Source organism: Berghia stephanieae, chromosome 10, assembly GCF_034508935.2.
Source record: "Berghia stephanieae isolate SIO BIC M18660-M18661 chromosome 10, UCSD_Bste_1.3, whole genome shotgun sequence".
In the NCBI taxonomy this organism is placed as follows: Eukaryota; Metazoa; Mollusca; class Gastropoda; order Nudibranchia; family Aeolidiidae; genus Berghia; species Berghia stephanieae.
The window spans coordinates 2,224,154-2,249,153 of record NC_088369.1 but is presented as its reverse complement, the minus strand read 5'-3'; the positions used below and the strand labels follow the sequence as shown (position 1 = coordinate 2,249,153).

At 36.3% G+C, this 25,000-nt stretch overlaps 1 protein-coding gene across 1 annotated transcript in view; it reads left to right on the top strand.

The window, feature by feature from the left end:
• LOC144956067 (uncharacterized) overlaps nucleotides 1-22,410 on the top strand; it is a 23,105-nt gene extending 695 nt beyond the window's left edge. Inside the window, exons 2-17 of the mRNA XM_078886394.1 lie at nucleotides 1,272-1,404; nucleotides 2,644-2,723; nucleotides 3,668-3,770; nucleotides 4,405-4,615; nucleotides 5,702-5,762; nucleotides 6,880-7,023; nucleotides 9,114-9,453; nucleotides 10,580-10,843; nucleotides 12,294-13,750; nucleotides 14,545-14,664; nucleotides 15,425-15,638; nucleotides 15,864-16,008; nucleotides 16,244-16,332; nucleotides 17,325-17,427; nucleotides 18,247-18,331; nucleotides 19,429-22,410. Coding sequence (XP_078742520.1) covers nucleotides 1,317-1,404; nucleotides 2,644-2,723; nucleotides 3,668-3,770; nucleotides 4,405-4,615; nucleotides 5,702-5,762; nucleotides 6,880-7,023; nucleotides 9,114-9,453; nucleotides 10,580-10,843; nucleotides 12,294-13,750; nucleotides 14,545-14,664; nucleotides 15,425-15,638; nucleotides 15,864-16,008; nucleotides 16,244-16,332; nucleotides 17,325-17,427; nucleotides 18,247-18,331; nucleotides 19,429-22,275 — 6,351 coding nt within the window. The 5' untranslated portion in view covers nucleotides 1,272-1,316 and the 3' untranslated portion in view covers nucleotides 22,276-22,410. The remainder of the gene's footprint in view (nucleotides 1-1,271; nucleotides 1,405-2,643; nucleotides 2,724-3,667; nucleotides 3,771-4,404; nucleotides 4,616-5,701; nucleotides 5,763-6,879; nucleotides 7,024-9,113; nucleotides 9,454-10,579; nucleotides 10,844-12,293; nucleotides 13,751-14,544; nucleotides 14,665-15,424; nucleotides 15,639-15,863; nucleotides 16,009-16,243; nucleotides 16,333-17,324; nucleotides 17,428-18,246; nucleotides 18,332-19,428) is intronic.
• Nucleotides 22,411-25,000: the final 2,590 nt, after the last annotated feature.

Below are 25,000 nucleotides of genomic sequence, written 5' to 3'. Positions count from 1 at the left end.
GTGGAAAGCAGATGGGTGCTGTTACTGTCTCGGAATTGTCCATTTAACCTTATGATAGATAGATCCATCTTGGCGAGTCAAGGGCGCCTATCTAATACTAATACAACTAACCCTTTACCCCTGCTGTCTTGCGGATCTCCGAGAGGAGGAAAGACTACGGAGCAAACCCGAACAAAACCAATAGGTGGATTGGACTCAAGAGCTTAGGAAAGCAACCAATCTAGGAGTGAATCTTTGAATTAAATCCTGGCCCTCCAAGTCTGAGGGTTTAGTGTGGTGTTAGCAACTCCACCCTGCCAAACAAAACAATTCTACAGAAATGATAGCAAGGAAAATGCTGGAAGATGGAGAGAAGCAGGCCAGGACAATGTACTTATGACGGGTGGGGGCCAAAGCCAATTGGACGTCTCCATCCAGACAGCAAATCTCCTAACACCAAAACAATATCAGAGGGTGGGCTTCTGGAATGCCTGCACTCTTTACCAAGTTGGTAAGATAGCGCAAGCCATGAAAGAAATGGAAAAATATAAGCTGAGCTTGCTTGGAATGACAGAGGTGAGGTGGAATAAGAGTGGGAGGACCTGAGAGCGAGAGCTGAAGTGGAGTCTCTGGAGAAGATGGCATTGGTTGGGGCACATCTGTCGCAGACCTGATGAAACACTGATAAGGAAGGCTCTGCGATGGACACCCCAGGGAAAGAAGAAGCGAGGCTGCCCCAAGGAGACTTGGAGACGTACTGTAGAGAGGGACCTAAAGCAGAGAGGTCTGTCCCTCGAGATGGCCCCAAGAATAGCTGCTGACAGGACCAGGTGGAGATCCCTTGCATCGCCTCAAGTGCCAGCACTAGTTTCTATGCGTTGTTTAATATTCCACTCAATTTGGGACTCCACAGCAATCTAGTGAATGCTTTTGTTAACATTCTAAGTTTTTTTTATTACAGAGAGGATGTGCCAACTATTTCCCTGCTGTCGTTCCGTTCTTTTATTAATGTATTTATTTTTTCCTTGTTTTTTTTTTTTTTTATTTTGTTATTGGCTGAAGAAGGGTTTTGAGTCTGAAGTGTTAGTGTTTAGTCTTTTGTTCTTTTTTTGAAGCTGTCATATTCATTTTTGTCTATTAATTTATACAGTCCACAGCTTCTAGTAGCATCGTATCACTTTGACGGGAGAGTGTATGAAGCATTATGAGGTTCATTGTCATTGAGTATGGTAAATCCATAGAAATGTATTACGTAATTGTTAAAAAAATTTTTTTTTTTTTTCTATTTCCAGTTGAAACTGGTTGTTTTCAAGTGACAGATTTGAAACTCTATCACAATGGGAGTCCATGGCCTTTGGCAGTTGCTGCACCCGTCTGGAAGACCTGTGACCTTAGAGTCTTTGGAGGGAAAGGTTTTGGCAGTCGGTATCCTTGTCAGCTTTTTAAAGAAATGGTTATATTATGTGCATGATAGACAGACTATAACAAATTTGACTTTTATTAAAATTTTTGTTGCTGTTTTTTTTTTTTTGTTCAGTTGTACTTTCAGTCATAATTATAATCCACGTTAAATTGACATATGAATATTTACCAGTGTTTGGAATTATCACTTTTTTGCTTTGTTTATTCTCTCATGTCATTTTCTACTCTTGAGTGATGTTAGTTCATATACAATTTTTTCAGACCGAGGCAGCGCTGTTAAAGAGAGAATGTGAGTAAAGAACCTTTTCCAAAGACTCAACTATGCACTGCTCAGAGAGTGGGAAACAAATCCTGGACCTTTCAGTCAGGAGGCAAGTGCCATACCACTAGAGCACACAACAGACTGGAGCAGTGCAGTCCATGGAATTGTTGTGAGAAAAAATGTTAATCATTTATGAGAGAAATGAGAGTTGGGATTAGAGAGAATATAGACTAGGTGTGGCTCTGTTGTCTTGTGGGTCGGAAGTCGCCTTGGACCAGAAGGTGCAGGGTGCGGGTCGCACTCTGAGCGGCACTTAGTTGGGTATTTGGAAAAGGTACTATACTCACATTCTCTCACTGTACTCATGAGTACTTGGCCATTACAGTGTCGTCTCTGTTGGAAAAAAAATTGTTAAATCGCATATCAGGCGGCCATGTCTCATCCTACATGTTAAGTGTTGTTGACTAGGGAACCTTTTTAAAGTGCTTTGAGCACGTTTAGTGGATATTGTGCTCTATAAATGATCAAGTAGACTCCTGTGTTCACTGATGATATTATGATAAAATAATAGATAATAAAAAATAATATGATCTTTATTGTTCATGAAGGCAATTTGTTGTTTGGTTAGCAATGTTCTAAAGTACTCACACTCTCATTTACTGACCCTCCCCCCCCCCCTCCCCCCTTTAACTGCGAATAACTTCAGCCCTATTTAAGATGCTTGCACAATCCAAACTGCATTTTGTCCAGAAATGGAGCCTCTATTCGAATATGTAAAAATATCTGATACAAATTTTTCCGGCATCTGACAGATTAAGCCAGATCACCACACATATTCTCATGAGCTTTTAATAAATCTAGACTTTTTTTTGCCATCCCATTTTCTGTTGTTTTGTTTTGTTCCGGAAATGACCCAAATGTGTCCCAAGTATTGTAAAACCCTTCAAAACGCATTTCTATGACCTTGACCTACATTTTAGACGTTAGTATCTGGCTGCATCAGTCCATGAAGGGAATGAGAGACAAAGATGGAAATGCCTTGCCTAGTGCACATTTACAGGTGAGTTGCTACAATTAACAATAAGTCTAGCTTGCGGCAATGTGCTGTAGTGGTATGTCACTCGCCTTCAGATTGGAAGGTCCTGGGTTCGAGTCCCGCTCTGAGCGGTGCATAGTTGTTGAGTCATTGGAATAAGATCTTTACTCACATTTTCTCACTGTACTCGGGTGTATAATGAGTACCAAGTCGTTAAAGCGTTGTTTGTGTCGAGGAAAAAAAATTATGATATCGCCTAATAGGCATCGTGTTTTGTCCTACATGTAAAGTGTTGCTGTTGGCTAGGGACCCCTTGGAAATTGCTTTGAGCACGTGAAGTGGATATTGTGCTATATAATAGTTTTTTTTTAATTTTTTGAGTGCCACCCACTATGATGATGAATTATTGTATTAACCAATTAGGTCTCTAGTGTTCGAGTCAGCAGTAAGTGTTCGAGTCAACAGTAAGACATCTTTGTGATACACCCTTTGGAACGGCAAATTTCACCCATTCTCCTCGTCCAATCAGACATTGATTTTAAATTCAGAGGCCTCCATGATATAAAACATTAAATTTCTTATCGAGATTTGAAAAGCAATTTTAACTTTGTTTTTGATTTTGTTTTGTTTTTTTTCAAAAAAGTTTAGTATTTCATGTTTAAAATTCTTGAATTTTCATAAAGGTCTGACAAGGTGTGTGTGAAACGGTGCCAGACAAAGCAGAATTAAAAATATAAGAGGTGTAATGGATGCACATCAGACTGTAATCAGAAGGTCTGAGGTGCGATTCTCAGTCGAGGAGGACTGATTTTTTGTTCTGGTATTTTTCTGTCTTGCTTTGTCTGGCACAGTTTCATACACACCTATTCAGATCTTTATCTTACACCGATGCCTGCTCCCTAATCTGTCAACTTGAGTTTTTATTGGTTATTCACAATTAATATTTTATTTAATTTCTCAATCTCCAGGGCTTGTTCTCCCGAGTGTGCAAACTCTTATTTTACCGGATCAAACCGGTATTTGTCTTTGACGGTGGAATCCCCGACCTGAAGAAACAAACATTGGTGAGACCAGATTGATTTAATACGATACGAATACTTTGATGTGTTGTTATTATTATTATTATTATTATTATTATTATTATTATTATTATTATTATTATATTATTATATTATATTATTATTATTATTATTATTTTATTATTATTGTATTATTAATTATTATTATTATTATTATTATTATTATTATTATTTATTATTATTATTATTATTATTTATTATTATTATATTATTATTATATTTTATTATTATTATTATTATTATTATTATTATTATTATTATTATTATTATTATTATTATTTATTTTAATTATATTATTATTATATTATTATTATTATTATTATTATTATTATTATTATTATTATATTATTATTATTATTATATTTATTATTATTATTATTATTATTTATTATTATTATTATTATATTATTTATTATTATTATTTATTATTTATATTATTATTATATTATTATTATTATTTATATTATTTTATTATTATTTTTATTATTATTATTATTATTTAATATTATTATTATTATTCATTTATTATTCATTAATTATTAATTATGTAATATTATATTATTATCTTTAATATTAATCATATTATTATTATTTTTTTTATCATCATCTAAATGCGCTATAAGGAGGCGAAAGGAGAAAGTCGGAAGCCCAAAGGGAAAGGGATGAGATAGGAAGGAAGTTGTTGCAAAACTTAATCAAGAGTCAGGCTGTGAAAGAAGCTTTGGGGAGAGGGGGCAGCAGTGGTGGTCCACCGGTTAGAGTGCCCGGTGTGAGGAGGAAAGGCGGAGAAAGCGACTTGTTTGAGCTGGCTCCGCTACCCGAAGCACAGGAAGTCGGGTAGGTGTTCTCAGGGACATGACGGAATAAATTTATACGAATGTGTGACTGTAATAATAATTTCAATATTTTTAAGCTCATCTTTTTTTTTTTAAATTTAACTTGACCATTTATGTTGCGCAATATCCCTTGGTGGGGGTTCTGACATCCTATAGTGGGCAGGAAGGCTCTTACTGTCTTCTATCCTCCTATATCTGTTTTCCAACATGCTTTCTGCCTTTGTCTTAGGATGAGATTGTTTGGTTTTGTCCCGGCCCTGGCCGGATACCTTAGCTGGGAGGGAAACAGTCGAATATATAGTTAGAGTTTTGGGAGATGATTTTTTTCCCTTGTAAATCATCTCTCTGTTATGCTCTGTATTATGTTTTGTTCACATATTATATATGATTTTGAGTGTATTCCTCTTAGTAGGGACCTGTGCTTGTGTCTGGATGAGACTTTTAGGTGATCTCAAACTAAGTACTTTGATGATGTGCTCTTGGAATCTACAACTGTTCCCTGTTTGAACCAATTTCATCATTGTCTTACCTTTTCTTGGGTGCTTTAATTGTAATTATTATATAACTTTCTACTATCCATTTCTTTTCCATTTTACTGTCGCTGATATGACCTTAATGTGCTGTAAGTGCCGTAAAACCCTTAAAAACAAAAACAAACTAACATAGTGCAATATCCACTAAAAGTTAATCAAAGTGATTTGTAAGGGGCCACACTCTACATGTATGGCAAGGCAAGGTACCCATTATGTGTTATTACAATTCTTTTCTCAGACAGAGTCAAAGCTGTTAACAGCCATATACTCATTTTACACCTGAGTATGGTGAGAGAGTGTAAGTAAAGAGCCTTCTCCAAAGTTAACTCCGACTAACTATGCACCTGCTCAGAGCAGGACTTGAACTCAGGACTTTCCAATCGGAAAGCAAGTGTCATACCACTAGACCACACAGATGCAGGTAGAATTTTGAATAAGAGACCGATCCCCTCGAGTCTATATAATGACTAGAAAAGTTTAGAAGATATTGAAACAATTCTCATACACACGACGCATGAATTAAGTTTCATTTATCATTGTTTTTCTCTTTGAAGACTGGCCCTAAACTCAGAGGCTTGGGACGCAGACTTTGAGCAGCAAGAAAATTGGATCAGGGTAAGAAATAAAAGAAAACCATATGACCCTTTAATTAATTGATGCTTTCAATTCATTGTCACATGACCTCTTGTTGATACGCTTGGCAAGCTATTGACTCATGTGCTTTTTTTAGTGTTATCTTATAGTATGAGTCTCTGGTTATTTAAGGGGCAGCGTGGCTCAGCAGTATGGGCTTTGCTTCGTACCCAAAAGGTACCGAGTTCGACTGCTCGCCTCATTGTTTGGCCTTGAGCAAGTCACCTCACCTTAGCTCACTTTGAGGCGCTGCACTCGGCTGACGCCCGGGTTATTCCAGTCTTCCCTTGGAATAGACCCTAGAGACAAATTGCCCTTTGGGGATGAATAAAGGGAATTTTATTTTTTTTAAATTTAATTTATTTATTTAATCAACATACAGTGCATATACTTTTGAATATTAAGTCATTTATGGAATATTTTATTAAAACTAGTCATATAACCATTTCAGTAGCTATATTCTTGACTCTAAAAATTGTTCTTAACGATATTTTTGCTTCTGTTACCAACCGATAAACATAAATCAACTACCCATAGCCACCATAAGTACTTGCCTATCACCTGTAGTCAAACAGGCCAAACAGATTCCAGCATCACTCACAATTTAAACACACAGGCGATTTATAAAATGTACACAGTATATTATCAGGTACCACCATATAATTCCTTCATCAGTGTGTCAAACAATATATTATCCTAAATTATCACAAACTGTTGAGCTGACTGATTCGGCTGCCTGGCATGTGTAGACTATTTGAACTGGTTGTCTTTCTAAGTAGCACTATAAGAATATAGTCAAAGTGATACTAAGATGCTGGAATCTGTGGACTATAAAAAGTAATAAACAAAAATGAATAGAACGGCTTTTAAAAAAGATCAAATTACCAAACACGGAACATTTGAATGTATCACTACAAACGAATCATTCGTCTGTAGTGTTTCATTCATCCAGTTTTGTTGACAAAGGGGAAACCCAAAACGTCCCTTTGATCTGTTTTTATATATTAAATTGAAGCTTACATTCAATTTCACATTGTTATTTATTTCTTCGAGCTTCGAGCAGCATTTACATTACTCTTTTTTTTATTCATAAATCCAGGAAGGTTTGGCCACCCTGTCCAAAGTGGACCCCGATTCCAACGAGTTCAAATCCCTGCCCATGGAGATTCAGCATGAGGCTTTGGTAGATCTGAAAGAGGAGAGGAAGTTTCACTCCCTGAGTCGTATCGGGAAAATGCCAGAGGTTGGTAAATTCAATTCAATTGAGCTTTTATATAGCGCAATATCCACTAAACGTACTCAATTTGCTTTTCAAGGGGTCCCTGGCCAACAGCAACACTTAACATGTAGGACGGGACTTGAGGCCTGTTAGGCGAAATTACATTTTTTATATTTTTTTTTCGGACAGAGACAGCAGCGTTGTTAACGGCCAGGTTCTCATTTTACACCTGAGTACAGTGAGAGAATGTGAGTGAAGAGCCTTTCCCAAGGACTCAATTATGCGCTGAGCGAGTCTCGAACCCAGGATCTTCTGATCCAAAAGCGAGTGTCATACCACAGTACCACATAGCCGCAAATGTATACGGTATGTGGTGTATGGTATATGAGTGCTGTCATGTCTTTATTGTAAGGCAGTTACTGCCTTGTTACTCCTTGTGTAGTTTTGTGGTTAAACTTAAACTGTATGACACTCAATTCATAACGTGTATGTCTTTGGTTCAAGTCATGCTTTTGGAAATGCAAAGTTTTATCCTTTGGGAAAAGGCATTTTACTCACACTTCCTCACCAGACTAAGGTGGAAAATGAGTACCAAGCCTGTAACAATGTTGTTGTGCAATAGTTTGATTTGTCTGATAGTTTATTATGCTACATGTTTTTGTTGGCCTGGGATCCCCTTGGAACATACGCATTTGGTGGATATTGCGCAATATAAAAACTCATGTATTTTTGTATTTCTTTCTTGTTTTAGTATTATTTATTTGGTTTTTTTTTATACTTATATTCCATTTTTAAAATAAAATTTAAATATGCATTTGCTTCACTTATCAATCGGGAGTTACTTTATAATTTCATCATCTCTCACATGGTTTGTAATTCATAATAATAATAATAGTAATAATAATAATAGTAATAATAAAAATAATAATAATAATAATAATAATATATAATAAATAAAAATAATAATAATAATAATAGTAATAATAGTAAAATAATAATAATAATATTAATAATAATAATAATAATAATAATAATAATAATAATAATAATAATAATGATAATAATAATAGTAATAATAATAATAACAAAAATAAGAAGAAGAATGCATTATTCTTACAAAGATCTGGAAAAGTCTGAGTTGAACCAGTGCCAGAAAAAAGCTGAAAGTCAAAAAGAAGAAGGAAAAAACATCCCAAAAATTTGCCGGACCCAACAGTCTGTGACTTTTTGGGAATCTTTTTTTTTTTTCTTGCTTCATGTGACACTGTTCCATAAACCCTTTTTTTCAGAAATTTAACTTACACCCGTATCTGCTCCATAGTCGGTGTTCTTCGTAAAGCTTTTCACCTCATTTAAACAAACTCTAAGGGCTTTTTCTGTTTTGTTGTTTTTTTATGATAGGGCATTTTCTCTTGCCGCCCCAAATATGTGGAATTCACTGCCTTTGGATGTTAGAAGTAGATTATTTTCGTCTGAAATGACGTTCAAAAGGTGCCTTAAAACACCTGATGAATTCTTCTTTGTGTTATGAATAATGTTATGATTGGAACTGTATGTATATAAATAGTCCATAATATCTGAGAAGTGTAATTGTTATATTATTTAGCATGTATGATTTCCCCTCCTGTCAATGTGTGCCAAGAGCTGTAGCAACACGGGATTGGCGCTATATAAATATATTATATTATTATTATATGTGTAAGTGCAGGACATAATTAGTCGGAAGGTGAAAATTTTCGATTTGCATTTTCTGAAAGAACATGCCCCCCAGAGCATTTTAATATTTATTTGAAGTAAATCGGGTGATTTTTCATGAAGTTATGGTCAGATGTACGGGAAAAGTATCCAGCAACTTTTCTCAAATTTCATACTTTTTCAACTTGACTAGCTGTAAAAAAATATACAGAAGTGAAATTAAGCTTTGATATTTTCTGAAGGTGTACAGAAAGGGTTGATTTAATCATTTATGACAAGAACTCGTTTTTGATAAAAATTTATCTTTTAACTAAACTTGGCAATATCTCATTTCAAACCTTTTCACCATCCGACTGGTTATGATGTCTTTCACTGTAACAAATTATTATCTTTGTTTTCTTCATCCGTTTTCTTAATAGGATGCAGACAGTTTCTCCAACTATCAATTGAAAAAACTGATGAAAGTCTCCAATCTGACAACTCGCATTGATGAAGTGCGGAAAGAGATGTCGAACAAAGTCACCGCAGATATACGTTACGAAATGGGTGACGATTACTATGGAGATGAAGTGGAGGGAGGACGCATCGTCTCGGAGGATGCCTCACATTACATCCTCATCAAAGGACTGACCAAAGAGAAACAGATGGAAGAGGCAGAGAGATATGAACTGGACAGGAAAATTAAGGTGGAGAAGGAAGAGGAAGACAATAGAATGATGGAAGTCGAGGAGGAAAGAGATAAGGAAAGAACTGATAGAGGTAAAGGTACTTTCTTTATTTAATTTTTTAAAAAATATTTCTTTGTTCGTTTGTGAATAGATTTAAATAGTAAAGGAAGATGTGAAGGTATTTTTGTTTTTGTTTTAATGAATAGATTTAAATAGTAAAGGAAGATGTGAAGGTATTTTTGTTTTTGTTTTAATGAATAGATTTAAATAGTAAACGAAGATGTGAAGGTATTTTTGTTTTTGTTTTAATGAATAGATTTAAATAGTAAACGAAGATGTGAGGGGGGGATTTTTTGGTGCCATCAATTTTTTTTTTAATTAATTTTTTTTTAACAGGTTTCAAAAGTCTACATATTATGTTAGCGACTCAGTGATACGATGTCTTTTCCTGTAACCTAGTCAAATAAGCAATGTTGAGTGTGGTCAGGGAGGAGGGGAGGGAAAATGAGTACCTGGCCATTAACAGCTTTGTCTCTGTCCGAAAAAATTTGTCATATCACCTAACAGGCGGCATGTCTCGTTCTACATGTTAAGTGTTGCTGTTGGCTAGGGACCCCTTGTAAAGCGCCTTGAGCTTGTTTAGTGGATATTGCGCTATATAAAAGCTCAAGTTTGTAAAATCCTGAAGTCCACAATCCATATGTCTCTATTATCCGGACATGTTGTCTTCTTTTTTTTTGTACACTTTAGGGACTGAATCCGCTATCCAGATGTCTCTGTAATCCGGACAAAATGCTGGGAACGGATTGAAAATTGAGCTTCTTTTTTTTTTTATATAACGCAATATCCACTAAACATGCTCAAAGCGCTTTACAAGGGGTCCCTGGGTAACAGAAACACTTAACATGTAGGACGGGACATCACGCTTGTTAGACAATATGTGACCCTATGCCTCGAGGCGGTATTAAGAAGAAAACCGGTTTTAAAGTGAAAATGGTCAAAATTATCAAATTTCAGTTTTTGGTTGTTTCAAAAACTACAATCATTTTTCTACATGAAAACATAAATATTGACGATTAATTTTATAAATTTTAAGTTTAAAAATGCAACTGTCAGTGACACATTCAAAACGAGGGTTGCTTTTCTCTCAGAGAGCCAACTTAGGCGTTTGTTTGAAACTTAAATTTTTTATTTTTTCTCTGTTTTTTTAAAATTAGGGCATTTCATAAAAGACAACAAAGTAGCATCGTCATCCGTACCGGCTAAAAGACCAATCCAGGGTCATGACAACCAGGGGGCCCAGAAAAAGACCAAATATTACAGGAAAAAAGACAGAAGGAATATTAGTAATAATCTGAGGAAAGGTGCTGTATTATCTAGTGTCATGCACGATGATGATGATGATGATGATGATGATGTTGAGATGAATGACGACAACAAAGTAGAGGAAATTGAGGACACTGATTCATCAAGTTCTGAAGGTGAGAAAAGTTTACGTTGTTGTTGTTGTTGTTGTTATTATTATTATTATTATTATTATTATTATTATTATTATTATTATTATTATTATTATTATTATTATTATTATTATTATTATTATTATTATTATTATTACATTGGCTTCCTGTGGAAAAAAGAGTTGCCTATAAGATTTGTACTGTTGTCTACAAATCTTTGAGCACCAACAGTCCCTCCCTATATTAAAGAACTTCTAAACATATATGTCCCCAATAGAAACTTGAGGTCAAGCAATGACCAATCAATCCTTGTCAAACCTAAGCCATTGCGTAAAATAGGTGAACAATCTTTTCAATTTTCGGCCCCCATTTTTGGAACTCTCTCCCATCACACGTGAGATGCTCCGATTTGTTGACAACTTTCAAATCTCGCTTAAAGTTTTATCTTTTTACGTCATAATGTTGCAATACTATTATCATATTTTGTTCTTGTTAGATTGAATTCGTATCAGTATCACTTTTCCATCAAACTTGTCTTAATGTAATATGTTTTGTTTTATATCACTGTAAAGCGCTTAGAGCCTGTGACAACGGGGTAAAGCGCTATATAAATGCCATTTTTTTTTAAAAATTATTATTATTATTATTATTATTATTATTATTATTATTATTATTATTATTATTGTTATTATTATTATTGTTATTATATTATTATTGTTATTATTATATTATTATTATTATTATTATTATTATTATTATTATTATTATTATTATTATTGTTATTGTTATTGTTATTATTATTATTATTATTATTATTATTATTATTATTATTATTATTTTTTATTGTTATTATTATTATTGTTATTATTATTATTATTATTATTATTATTATTATTATTATTACTATTATGGTTGTTGTTGTCGTTGTTATTACTGTTTGTTTGCTGGACATACATGAAAGTTTGTCGTTCTAACCAGATCAATATGAATTCTATTTTGTACAACAATACCACTAAATGTCCTCAAATCCATTTATAACGGGTCCCATCCGAGCCAACTGCAACACAAAAGGTAGAAAGTGTCAGAGGAGGTGGTGTTATAATTTCATATGGTGAGAGAACATAAGCAAAGAGTCTTTTTTAAAGACGCCACTTGGCAGTGGGTTCGAATCTTCAACCTTCAGGTGACAGATCAAGTGCCATCCATTCAGACTCAAGATCCTATCATTATAAAAATTGTGAATTGAAAGAAATTTTCTCTCACAATACAGATAGTGCAAAGAGGATGCCTAACAGGCGACTGGTATTGTATGAAATGGAAATATGATTCCACATGGCCTGCTGTGGGACCAAATAAAATATTGTGAAGCTCATTAAGCATGGTAAATCCTTGGAAATGTGCTATATAAATGTTCATATTTATTTAAATTTCTTTTTTTTCTTTCTTTTTTTTTTTTTACTTATACCCCAACCAGATGAGGGATTCATCGAAGTAACCTTTGACCCTAACCAGACTGTGGAGGAAGATGACCTCTTTCCTGCTAGTATATTTTCAACTGCTGCGACAAATGACACAGCTACAACTGCCACCCACGAACCTAAAACTAATTCAAGGAAACAAACAAAAACATTAAGCAATTCAAAATCCACTCCGTTATCAAGCTTTAAAGGTGAAAACGCAGCGAGTGAACTTCCTGCAATCAAAGTAGAATCTGACGATGATGTGGATCTTATTTCATTGAGTGGAATACACAAAAACAAGAAGGATTTAATTGTCAAGAGTCAAGTCAAACAATCGCCAGCCTCAATCAAGGCTGATGGAACCTCAGGGGAAAACGTGGATCTGACAGAGAAAAGAAAAAATGTTTTGAATGACATTCTGGCAGAGATCCAGAGGAAGAAAGAAACACTATTGGACAGCGTGTCAGTGGATGACGATGACATGTGTCTTAAAGAGGGTGATGGGAAGGATGGTGATGTCGTTGACGTGGACTCAAGGGATGGAGGAGATGGAAATGGGATAGAAATGGAAGACGCAGGGGATGAATTGCCTGGTGGATTTATTAGAGAAGATAGCGACTCAGATGACGAGACTGGTGATGTAAAAAGAGACAAGACTTATGGTAGTAAGAAAGATATTCATGGAATGACTGGGATTGGGTGGGGTATTGATAAGAGCAGAGTTTTTGAAAGTGATGATGAGGATGATGATGATTCAGGTGATAATGATGGTGCAATGATGATGATGTCACAACATGGTGGACGAATGAACGAAAGCGAAGATGAGGACTTGAAATTGGCTATAGAATTATCTTTGCAAACAGCAAGACAAAGAAAGAGTGAGAAAAATGAAGGGGAATTGAAGTCATTTGACAAAGGCAAAAATTCTGAGAGTAATGAAAGCGTTGATAGAGAGAGATTTGGGGAAAGTAGTGTAGCAAATGATGACGAAGAGGACGATGAGTTCAAACGGGCAATTGAATTGTCTATACAGACAGCAAAGCAAGACATGAGCATCGATAAACCGAAGACGGGAGGGAAATTTTATTTCCATAAAGATAAGAATGTAGATAATGCTTTGCCTGTCAGTGATAAAGATGGAGTTGGGAATGAACGAGTGGAATTTAATGATGACAAGTTTGATGATGATGATGATGATGAAGGAGATTTTGAAACAGTTGAAACGACGGAGTTTAAAGGTTTAACCAAGCAGCTTGAGAACTCAGAGAAACTGGCCATATCTGGTAGTCATAGTGATAAAGGTATTGTCGTCGCTGATGTTGTTGATAACGAAAATGGGAACATTGTTCGAGATGCCATAGGTGTCGACTGTGGATTGAAGATGTCTGACAGTGTCAGCCCCTCCAAGATGTCGAGTCAAGAGCGGCTCCAACCCGAGGATGTTGAAGACCCCTTTACCATTTTCCAACAGGTTTGTTTAAAGTTTTCTAGATATATATATGTCAATTTATATGTAGATAGATATAAAGTCGTTCTTTAGTACTACTTCTGGGCCTTAAGACACATATAGCCTTAGTTTATCCCAGTTTCTGTAATGTGAATAGACAGTAGCACATGCTTGCTACCCTTTAGATAGGATTTTAATATATGTGAGGCTTAATGAGAAAACCCGGGAAGATGCAGCATTTCTTCGGTTTGAGATATAAGCCAAAATTGAAGATAATGTGATTTTTTAGCATTTTTTTGTTGTTGTTGCGAATAATGCTTCTTAAACCATTTAAGAATCGATGCATGATTGTAATAAAGCTTGAAAATAAATTCAAATGTGTTTAATTTTTTATTTTGTAAGACATGCCAGTTGCTCAATTCTGATTTAAATAGCTAGAAGTTGCAGCTAAACTTGGATCTGTTTCGGATCCTACTACCACCATATTTACACACTCAATCCTATCATGTTACACATCAAATGAAAGGGTTTCTCACGGCTTTACATTCTTAACAGGTGCGCCTGTAAACAACACACGATAAGTGAGCAACAGCATCTGCGCATGTCTAAATTCCAGGAATTTGGGCAGACATGTCCAATCCGAAAAAGTATGTCTGAAAGATCCCAGACAAATCTGAGAGAAATTTACCAGAAAAAAGAATCTTGTATTATAATCTCTCTGTTTTGTATTGGACTCTTTCATCCAGACTTTTCAGATTTTTGATCTCACAGCCTTGTCTGCTTCAAAATTTGTCACAATTTGATCCACTCCATTCCAGAACAACCTTCAAAACATCCGTGAAGAGCTGAACTCGGAGAGGACAGAGTTATTGACGGAGCAAGGCAGACAGGACCGATTTGCCACATCTCTCACTGACCAGATTGTTCTAGAAGCACAGGTTACTATATTATATTTGATGAATTCTTCCTGATGTTCTAGAAGCACAGGTTACTATATTATATTTGCTGAATTCTTCCTGATGTGCGATTCCTGTTAGGGTATCATAATTGGAGGTTTTAACTCTCTCCTCAGAGGTATTAACCCTCTCCTCACCAGCAAAAGGAAAATCAGCACATTTTTATCATTCATATAAGTTTTGCACATCACAGAATTTGAAGAATTTTTTTTTTGTGTGTGTGTGTTATATTTATTTGAACGCATGCTGTGTTGTACGGCTATGTGGTCTAGTGGTATGACACTCAATTTCGGATTGGAAGGTTTTGGGTTTGAGCCTCGCTCGGTGCATAGTTGAGTCCTTGGAAAAGGCTCTTTATTCACATTCCCTCACCGTACTCCAGTGTAAAATCAGTACCTGGCCATTAACAGCGTTGTCTCTGTCGGAAAAAATTGTAATATCGCCTAACAGGCATCATATCATGTCACATCCTACATGTTAAATGTTGCTGTTGGCCTGGTATCCAAGCGCTTTGAGCACATTTAGTGGATATTGCACTATATAAGAAAAAAAGAGCATGTAGATATTCCTTTTGAGCAAGTCTTATGAAATAATATAAATACCCCTCAATGAACCATATAAATATAATCGAAATCTCGTATGTTTGACTAGAAATTCAATGTTTAATATCTAAGCCAACCCGACATAAAAACAGTTTTTAGTCACCAGGTTATATCTGTGTTGATTTATTTCTCCTCTCCAGGAGCTTCTAAACATATTTGGCATCCCGTACGTTGTCAGCCCAATGGAGGCAGAGGCCCAGTGTGCGTTCCTGGATGCCACCAAGCAAACGCAGGGTACGATCACAGATGACAGTGACATCTGGTTGTTCGGGGGAACTCGTGTTTACAAGAATTTCTTCAATCACAACAAATTTGTGGAATTTTTCTCCGTCGATTCCATCAAAAGTCACTTTGGTAAGTTTGAGAACTCTTTACATCAGGTGGAATATCTCAGAGGTCAGAAAATGCTCTGTCGAAAAAAGAATTGTAACAGTGGCTCACAGGCGTCTTGTCATGTCCTATGTTTTGAATGTTAATGTTGGCTTGGGACCCCTTGCAAAGTGCTTTGGTCATGTTTAGTGGATATTGTATAGAAAATGCTCTATTGTTAATTAATTTTGTTTTAAATTTTTTCCTCAGGTCTGTCACGAGAGCAGCTCATCAAGATAGCATTGTTGTGTGGCAGTGACTACACAGTGGGTATTCAGGGAGTGGGGCCTGTCAGGGCCCTGGAAATCCTAGGGGAATTCCAAGGAGAGGGCCTTACAGGGCTCATGGCCTTCAGGTATGAAATGATTGCGTGGTGGTCTGGCATAATAATAATAATAATAATAATAATAATAATAATAATAATAATAATAATAATAACGATAATATAATAATAAATATAATAATAATAAGAAGAAGAAGAATCGCCATCGTCATTTATACCACACCGATTCCATGTACAGACAGCTCTAGACATCGTTTTACATTACACTTTGCATCTCATTGGATTCCTTTGATTTTTCATCCTGCAGGAAATGGTGGGATAAAAATCACAAGAGAACGGTCTTGCCAGGAGAGAACAAATTGAGGAGCAGATTGAAGGACCTCTCCCTTGAAAGAGGTAAAAATTACATTTTTTAAAAATTTGAACTTTAACTCATAATTAAACTCATGCCAGCAGTCATAGGGTAGCTGGATTTGTTATATCCAGTGGTTATCTCATACTACATAGAGTTTATGGTCTGACCATAGTCTTTGTGAACTCATTATCTGACTCCACCCTAAAAATGAGGTTACAACACAAGGCGATGCTCACTAAAAGAGAGTGATAAATGACTTGTTGTCAGTAGCTCGTAACCTCAAGGAGAGAAATGATCCCATTGGTTGAACTATTGCATTGTATAGTTTTTAAAAATTATAACATCTGCCAGCCAGATATAACGTACCAACACACAAAACTATGTGTAACTTGTAACCTTAAATGATTATAGTCTGATTAAGTTTAGTTACTGGACAGTGGAGGATGATATGATCACTAGTAATAGAAACTATCCAGTAACTAAACTTGAAGGTAGCTATTAAACAGTTCTTAGGGTGGAGGAAGACTTTTGAAGCTGGGTTGATGAAATGAAATTGGAGGTGTAACCATACGCTACTACTAGTCTGATAAACACTATTTATTGAGATCTACTCATAAAAATGGCTGGCTAAAAACAATAACATTTATTCCTTCTATTGAATACAAGTCACTATTCGCTTTGGGGTTTTTTTGGTAATCACCTGAAATTGTGACATAAAGCGGCAGCATGGCTCAGCAGTACGGTCTTTACTTCGTACCTGGAAGGTACCAAGTTCGATCACCCGCCGCTGCGTTGTGTGGCCTTGAGCAAGTCACCTTGCCCTAGCTCAATTTGTGGCACTGCACTGCGGCTGAAGCCTGGGTTATTCCAGTCTTACCTTGGAATAGACCCTAGAGAAAAATTTCCCCTATGGGATGAAAAAAGGGAGTTTTATTTTATTTTATGGCTTGGCCAGTGTCAGACTATGAGTTGGCAAGGGCTATAGCATGACATGCTACTACATCCCTACTCCCTGTATCTCCCATCCCACCAGGTTTCCCCAGTGAGAGAGTGATGGAGGCTTACTCGTGTCCTGTCGTGGATGAGTCGAGAGAAAGATTCACCTGGGGACAGCCTGACCTGGACCATCTAAGACAGTATCCTTTGGTCCCAGGAGGCTTGTTGATGCTTTTATCATATTGACTTACTTATTTACGTCATCACTTATTTAGTGACATACTTTGTCTCAAGGGGTGAATTGTGTCAAGGATTGATGTGGTCTCAATGGGTGACTTTGTCTTAAGGGGTGACTTTGCCTCAAGGGGTGACTTTGTCTCAAGGGGTGACTTTGTCTCAAGGGGTGACTTTGTCTTAAGGGGTGACTTTGCCTCAAGGGGTGACTTTGTCTCAAGGGGTGTCTTTTGTCTTAAGGGGTGACTTTGTCTCAAGGGGTGACTTTGTCTCAAGGGGTGACTTTGCCTCAAGGGGCGACTTTGTCTCAAGGGGTGACTTTGTCTCAAAGGGGTGACTTTGTCTCAAGGGGTGACTTTGTCTCAAGGGGTGACTCTGCCTCAAGGGGTGACTTTGCCTCAAGGGGTGACTTTGTCTCAAGGGGTGACTTTGTCTCAAGGGGTGACTTTGTCTTAAGGGGTAACTTTGTCTCAAGGGGTGACTTTGTCTCAAGGGGTGTCTTTTGTCTTAAAGGGTGACTTTGTCTCAAGGGGTGACTTTGCCTCAAGGGGTGACTTTGCCTCAAGGGGTGACTTTGCCTCAAGGGGTGACTTTGTCTCAAGGGGTTGCTTTGTCTCAAGGGGTGTCTTTTTCTCAAGGGGTGTCTTTTTCTCAAGGGGTGACTTTGTCTCAAGGGGTGACTTTGCTTCATTTGTGTTGATTAATTTTTGTATTTTTTGCGGGTTATCGTGAACTGTGTCCGAATGTTTGGATTTCTTGGTAAAACCTTAACTTCTAAATCCCAGATTCGCCAAGATGAAATTTGGTTGGTCCAGGGAGAAATCGGACTCCATCCTGGATCCAATGATGAAACAGTTCCTGAAAAATCAGGTATGGAAACACATGTCAACACGTTTCATGCTACAGACTACAGGTGTAAAGTGATGATGAAAAATGAATATAATGACGGCTTTGAATAAGAACAAAATACCAAACACATAACAGATCGGGTACAAAACCCTTCTTCAGACAATAACAAAAAACAATAAAAATTTTGTGCGACTCTATGGTCTAGTTGTATGACACTTGCTTTCGGATCGGAAGGTCCTGGGTTCGAGCCTTGCTCGGCGCATAGTTGAGTCCTTGGAAAAGGCTCTTTACTCACTTTCTCTCACCGTACTCAGGTGTAAAATGAGTACCTGGCCGTTAACAGCGTTGTCTTAGTCGGAAAAAATTGTAATATCACCTAACAGGCGTCGTGTCTCGTTCTACAAGTTAATGTTACATGTTGCTGTTGGTCAGGGACTCCTTGAAAAGCGCTTTGAGCACGTTTAGTGGATATTGCGCTATATAAAAGCTCAGGTTTTTTTGTTTTTTTTAATACATCAATCACTTAAAGTCCTGATGGACTGCAGGGAACTATTTGGCATGGCTATCCGCTAGTGAAAGGGTTTCGAAATGTCATTGTTTGCCTATTTTTATCTTCTTCTTCTTCTTTCTTTCTTTCTTTCTTTTTTCTTCTTCTTTTCTTCTTTTCTTTCTTCTTCTTCTTCTTTTCTTCTTCTTCTTTCTTCTTCTTCTTCTTCTTCTTCTTCTTCTTCTTCTTCTTCTTCTTCTTTTCATGTTGCAGGGTTGCCATAATGAATGCCACATCTTGATTCATTGCATCATCCTCCTCCAGGCCCAGTTCTTTCATATTGTCCTTTACCTTATCCATCCGTCTAGACTTTGGGCATCCCTTTTTTTCTCTTTCCCACTAATTGTATTATATCCAATACTTTCCTTCCCACAAACTCCTTCTCTCGTCTCTCAACATGTCCGAACCATTTCAATCTATCTTCTCTCATCTTTATTGATACATTCGTCATTTCAGTCAACCTTTGAATTCATTCATTTATCACTTTTTCTTTCCTTGTCCAGCCAAGTGACCACCTCAACATCCTCATGTTTGTCCATTTGTACACATTTTTCAAATTGTTACATTTCAGAGCCAAGGGCGGATCCACTCTTACTTCCAGCCTGGGAATTATGTCCCTTCATCCACCGCCACGGCCCACAGTGATAGAATCAAAAAGGCTCTTTCTGTCATGCAGAGTCAAAAGAGTTCCACTTCTCCTTCTGTGGCAGAATCAATTCATCCCGATGTTAAGACGAAATCACCTTTAAGAAAGCAGCGTAACGAACGTGGTAGTGACAATGGTGGTGGAAGTGATGATGATGATGATGATGTTGGTGGTAGTGGTGTGAGTAAAACTGCAGTGAAAAACTCTAGAAAGAAAACAACTAAAACAGTCCAAAAGGATTATGGGAAGGGAGATAAACCTAAATCTGGGGATGTCGTCGTAGGCAACGAGGTTGGGCTTGGTAAAAAATCCACTAGGGTTTTGAAGAGAAAAGGAAAATTGAATGAGAAGAACGAAAGAAAAGAGAAGAAAATTGAGGTGGAAAAGATGACCTGTGGTGATATTGATGATGAGGAAAAGATGAGGTGTGAAGACGAAGGTGATGTGGAAGGTATGAAAATGTCTGTTGGAAAGCCAATCAAGATGGAGAGAGATGATGATGATAAGGGTAATGGGGCCAACTTCATGAAAAGAATGCAAGAGAGAGTGGCCATGGCCAATTCTCTCATGTCAAACAGTAACCCTGGAAAGAAAGGCAGTGGTAGAGGAAGAGGCATCGGTGGTAGTGGTGAGAGTGGAGGTGGGATTTGTGCTAGAAAAGTTGGCCGCGGCAGAAGTCAGGCTAAGAGTGGTAAGAGGAAAACAGCATCAGTAGTTCCGTCATTGGAAAAGTCAGGGGTCAGAGGTCGGGGGCAAGGTGGAAGAGGTCAAAGGGGAAGATCATCCACTAGCAGGAAGGTCGCTCTAGAAAGAGGGGCGGTTTGTCTTTCGGAAAGTAGCAGCGGTAGTAGTAGTAGTGATAATGATGATGATGAAGATGTGGTTAAGAAAAGTTATGACGAAGTTAAGGATGAATTTAACTCGAGAATTCACAGTTATAAAAGTGATTTAGAAACAGATGATAAAATCATTGAACAATATTCAAAGCTCTCTTCAGATCAGCGGAAATTTGCAAATGGAAATAAAAAGTCGAATATAGGAATCATTGACCAATCTGGCCAACCACCATATTCAGCAAATTCTCAAAATCAAGAATCAAACGAGGAAAAGGTTGTGACTAAGGATAGAATTACCTCCCTTGGAGGAAGTACGCCCATTAGAATGAATGTTGAAAAGAAAAATGGCCATAGAATGTCAAATGATTCTGAAATCGTTAAAAAAAAGAAGATTGAGGAGGAAAACATTGAAAAAGGAGAAATAAAAGCAGTGTTATCTTCTAGAGGAGATGTTGACGGGAAAAAGAGAAAGAAAATGGCTAGAAATAAGGAAACCATTGCTGTTGAGAGTAAAACTCTGATAGAGAGGGAAGACCGAAGTAGGAAGGAGAAATCTTCTGAATTGAAATCCAGAAATGTGCTTTCAATATCCGATTTATCAACATTATCGACTTATAATGACCAAAGAGTTACATGTGAAGATGAAAGCTCTAGAGAGAAACAGGAAGTGGGGCAAGTTTCAGGAAAGAATCCGGATGTTTCCATCATCAACGCTTTGACCCTGAAAGCCACAATGGCTTATCTAAACCGGCGCAGTGTTGGAGAGAAACAGTTGTTGAATGCATTGGGAGGAAAAAGGCCTGCTAATGCCGTGGAGAGGAGACTGGAGGAGGAGGAGAGAAGGCGTAGAAGCGGAAATCATGATCAGTTTACTAGTAGAAGTCGTGGGAGCGTTAGGGAAGGGGTTGATATTGATGCAGATAGTAAAAACAGGAAGACTAAAGTTGATAAAAGTAAACTCTTGGCGCAAAAGAGTTCAGCACTGAAGCCGTCGTTTGAAGACTTGCTTGGGGAGACGGAGGCTTTACTCACCATGAAATTTTCTAAATCTTCGACGACAACCGGGATGAAAAAGTCGAGTAAGACTAAAAAGGATTTGAAATCAATGGCAGGCAAAGACGGTGACGTAAAATCATCTGGAAAAACGGACGGTGTGAGTCGAATTGATAGAGTTGGACAAGGGAATACAGTTAAAAGTAAAAGCATTCAAGATAGGATGACTGATTATGATCCGACAGGCAGAAGAGTCAACGAAGATAGTCTTCAAAAAAGCAAAAGAGTTCAGTTGAAAAGTCTTTCAGACGAATCAAGCTTAGATGATGGGTCGAGAATTGAAACAAAGTCGTGCAGAAAGTCGGATAGAAAAGAGCAGATTAAATCTGGAGATAAAGGGGGAGAGGCAAAAAATAAAACCGTCAATGAACAAAGTCGAGATAAGTTCAGGTTACAGGTGTCTCATTTTTCTGATGTGCAGTCCGTCAAGGGTCACGGGTTTGTGCCACCTCAGAATAGGTCAACAAGAAGTCAGGCATATGACACCCCTATCAGAGGGGATGATGGGAAATGTCCACCACAGATCAAGTCTAAGAAAAGTCAGGCCTTTGATAGCCCAATAGGAGCTGGTGATGATGATAATAGTGGTGTTTGTGGTGTTTGTGGTGGTGGTAGTGGAGTCATCCCATCCAAGGGCAGAGCCGTGGCTGGGAAAGGAAAAGGAATCGGGAAAAACAGGAATGGGAGACGACAACAGCAGCAGCAAGATGGTGTAGTAGATAAATCACTTCAGGGTTCTGGTATAAATATAGATTGTGGTGTACGACAAGATCAGGTTAGATCTGTGTTGGCGTCATCTGGTGTGACAGATGCAGAGATTAGGGAGTATGGATGTGTGACGATGGATGATTTGGGCAGCGATTTTGACGAGGACGATTTCTAAAGCTAGAATGTTTGACATTTACTGTGAAGGGCAGCCTGTGAGAATGTTTGACATTTACTGTGAAGGGCAGCCTTGGAGAATGTTTGACATTTATTGTGAAGGGCAGCCTTGGAGAATGTTTGACATTTATTGTGAAGGGCAGCCTGTGAGAATGTTTGACATTTACTGTGAAGGGCAGCCTTGGAGAATGTTTGACATTTATTGTGAAGGCAGCCTTGGAGAATGTTTGACATTTACTGTGAAGGGCACCTTGGAGAATGTTTGACATTTACTGTGAAGGGCAGCCTTGGAGAATGTTTGACATTTACTGTGAAGGGCAGCCTTGGAGAATGTTTGACATTTACTGTGAAGGGCAGCCTTGGAGAGTGTTTGACATTTACTGTGAAGGGCAGCCTTGGGAATGTTTGACATTTACTGTGAAGGGCAGCCGTGGAGAATGTTTGACATTTACTGTGAAGGGCAGCCTGTGAGAATGTTTGACATTTACTGTGAAGGGCAGCCTGTGAGAATGTTTGACATTTACTGTGAAGGGCAGCCTTTGAGAATGTTTGACATTTACTGTGAAGGGCAGCCTGTAAGAATGTTTGACATTTACTGTGAAGGGCAGCCTGTAAGAATGTTTGACATTTACTGTGAAGGGCAGCCTGTGAGAATGTTTGACATTTACTGTGATTTACGTAATTTAGAAAATTGAGGGGAGCAGGCACGCATGTTGAACAAGAAATGAAGTGAGTAGAAACGTGCCTGAATACAATAAAGAATAACAACTTTTCGGCGATGGGGATTCCAACCCACAACACGACTGTTACGGCAACTCAGTCTGGCCACGAGAGGGCCGTTCTACAATCGACTAATCCTCATCGCCGCAAAGTTTTTTTATATTATTCTCTGATTCTCTATTGTCTTCTGTTACTTTTCTACTCACTTGATTTCATAATATTTAATGTGATATTCCTTGTAATAATGACTGTTTTGTATTAGAATTGGATGAAATAAAATGTCATATCAAACTCTCAACTTGTATGTGTTGGTTTGTGCTGATGGTAGGGTCTTTCGATTCAAAGTTATATCTGAATCATTGAAACCGTATGTGATCGCCTATTAAAATAATCGATTATCCGAGTGGACGTAATAATAATAATAATAAATAATAATAATAATAGTAAAATAATAATAATATAATTAATAATAATAATAATAAAAATAATAATAATAATAATAACAATAATAATAATAACAATAATAATAACAATAATAATAATATAATAATAATAATAATAAACAATAATAATAATAAATAATAATAATAAAAATAATAATGAATAATAATAATAATAATAATAATAATAATAATAATACAATAATAAAATAATAATAAAATAATAATAATAATAATAATAATAATAATAATAAATAACAATATAACAATAATATAATAATAACAATAATAATAATAATATAATAATACAATAATATAATAATAATAACAATAATAATAATAATAATAATAACAATAATAATAATAATAATAATACAATAAAATAATAATAATAATAATAACAATAATATTAATAATAACAATAATAATAATAATAACAATGTAATAATAATAACATGTATAATAATAATAACATAATAATAATAACAATAATAATAATAACATAACAATAATAATAATAACTAATAATAATAATAACAATAAATAATAATAACAATAATAATAATAATAACATAATAATAATAACAATAATAATAACAATAATAAAAAACAATAATAATAATAACAATAATAATAACAATATAATAATAATAAATAACATAATAATGATAAAATAGTAGTAAAGTAGTAGTAATAGTAGTAGAAGTGTATAGTAGTAGAGATGATTAGTAGTAGAGTAATAGTTGCATCATCATCATATTCACAATCGCCACCATTATCATCATCAACTTGACACAAGAGAGCTACCTACGTTTACAGAAGCATAAAATGAATGTTCATAATACAACTAAAATCCCGGACGGTGACTGTGACTGTGACCTTAACGGCCCATTGACATTTTTATACAAGGAGAGGATTAATAATAGAACAGAAATGATTGTCCAAAAATCATGGCCAGTTATTAAAATTAAAATTTAGCCATAAACAGGGGAGTGAATTTTGTTTATGAATGAGTTTGATACAAATGTTCTTTTTTGCAAATTATTGAGTTTTCTCCCTTAGTATATTTACGTCACGACCCTGATGATTATATAATAATTAATTGTGATCAGACATTTTCGGACAGTGTTTCGGCCATTACTGAAAACAACTCGCTGCCCTCTTCCTTTCAGTGATCATAGAATAGATTTTTTAAAAGTCGTGACGTTACATCTTCTACTTTTCCGGTTCCAAAATCCTGAGAAGTGTATGTAGCCGGCCGTTAGGAGGACTAATAATCACTAGGTTACGTATTGATTCACAAGGTGGTATAACTATTTCAGTAGCAGGATGTATAGGCAGATTCTTAGGATTACGGGACGTTAAAGATGGATGATCTTTATTGACGACACCAGATAATAAGATGCCATCACTCTGAAATCAAATAAATCAATTACACAAGGTATATAGTCAGTCCTCCGGAAGAGTCTTTTACACTTCCAATGAGATTGCAACCAGTTTTTTAAAAATATTTTTATAGGAAATGAAATAGAAGCTTCGATTTAATCATAGAAGACATAATGTGGA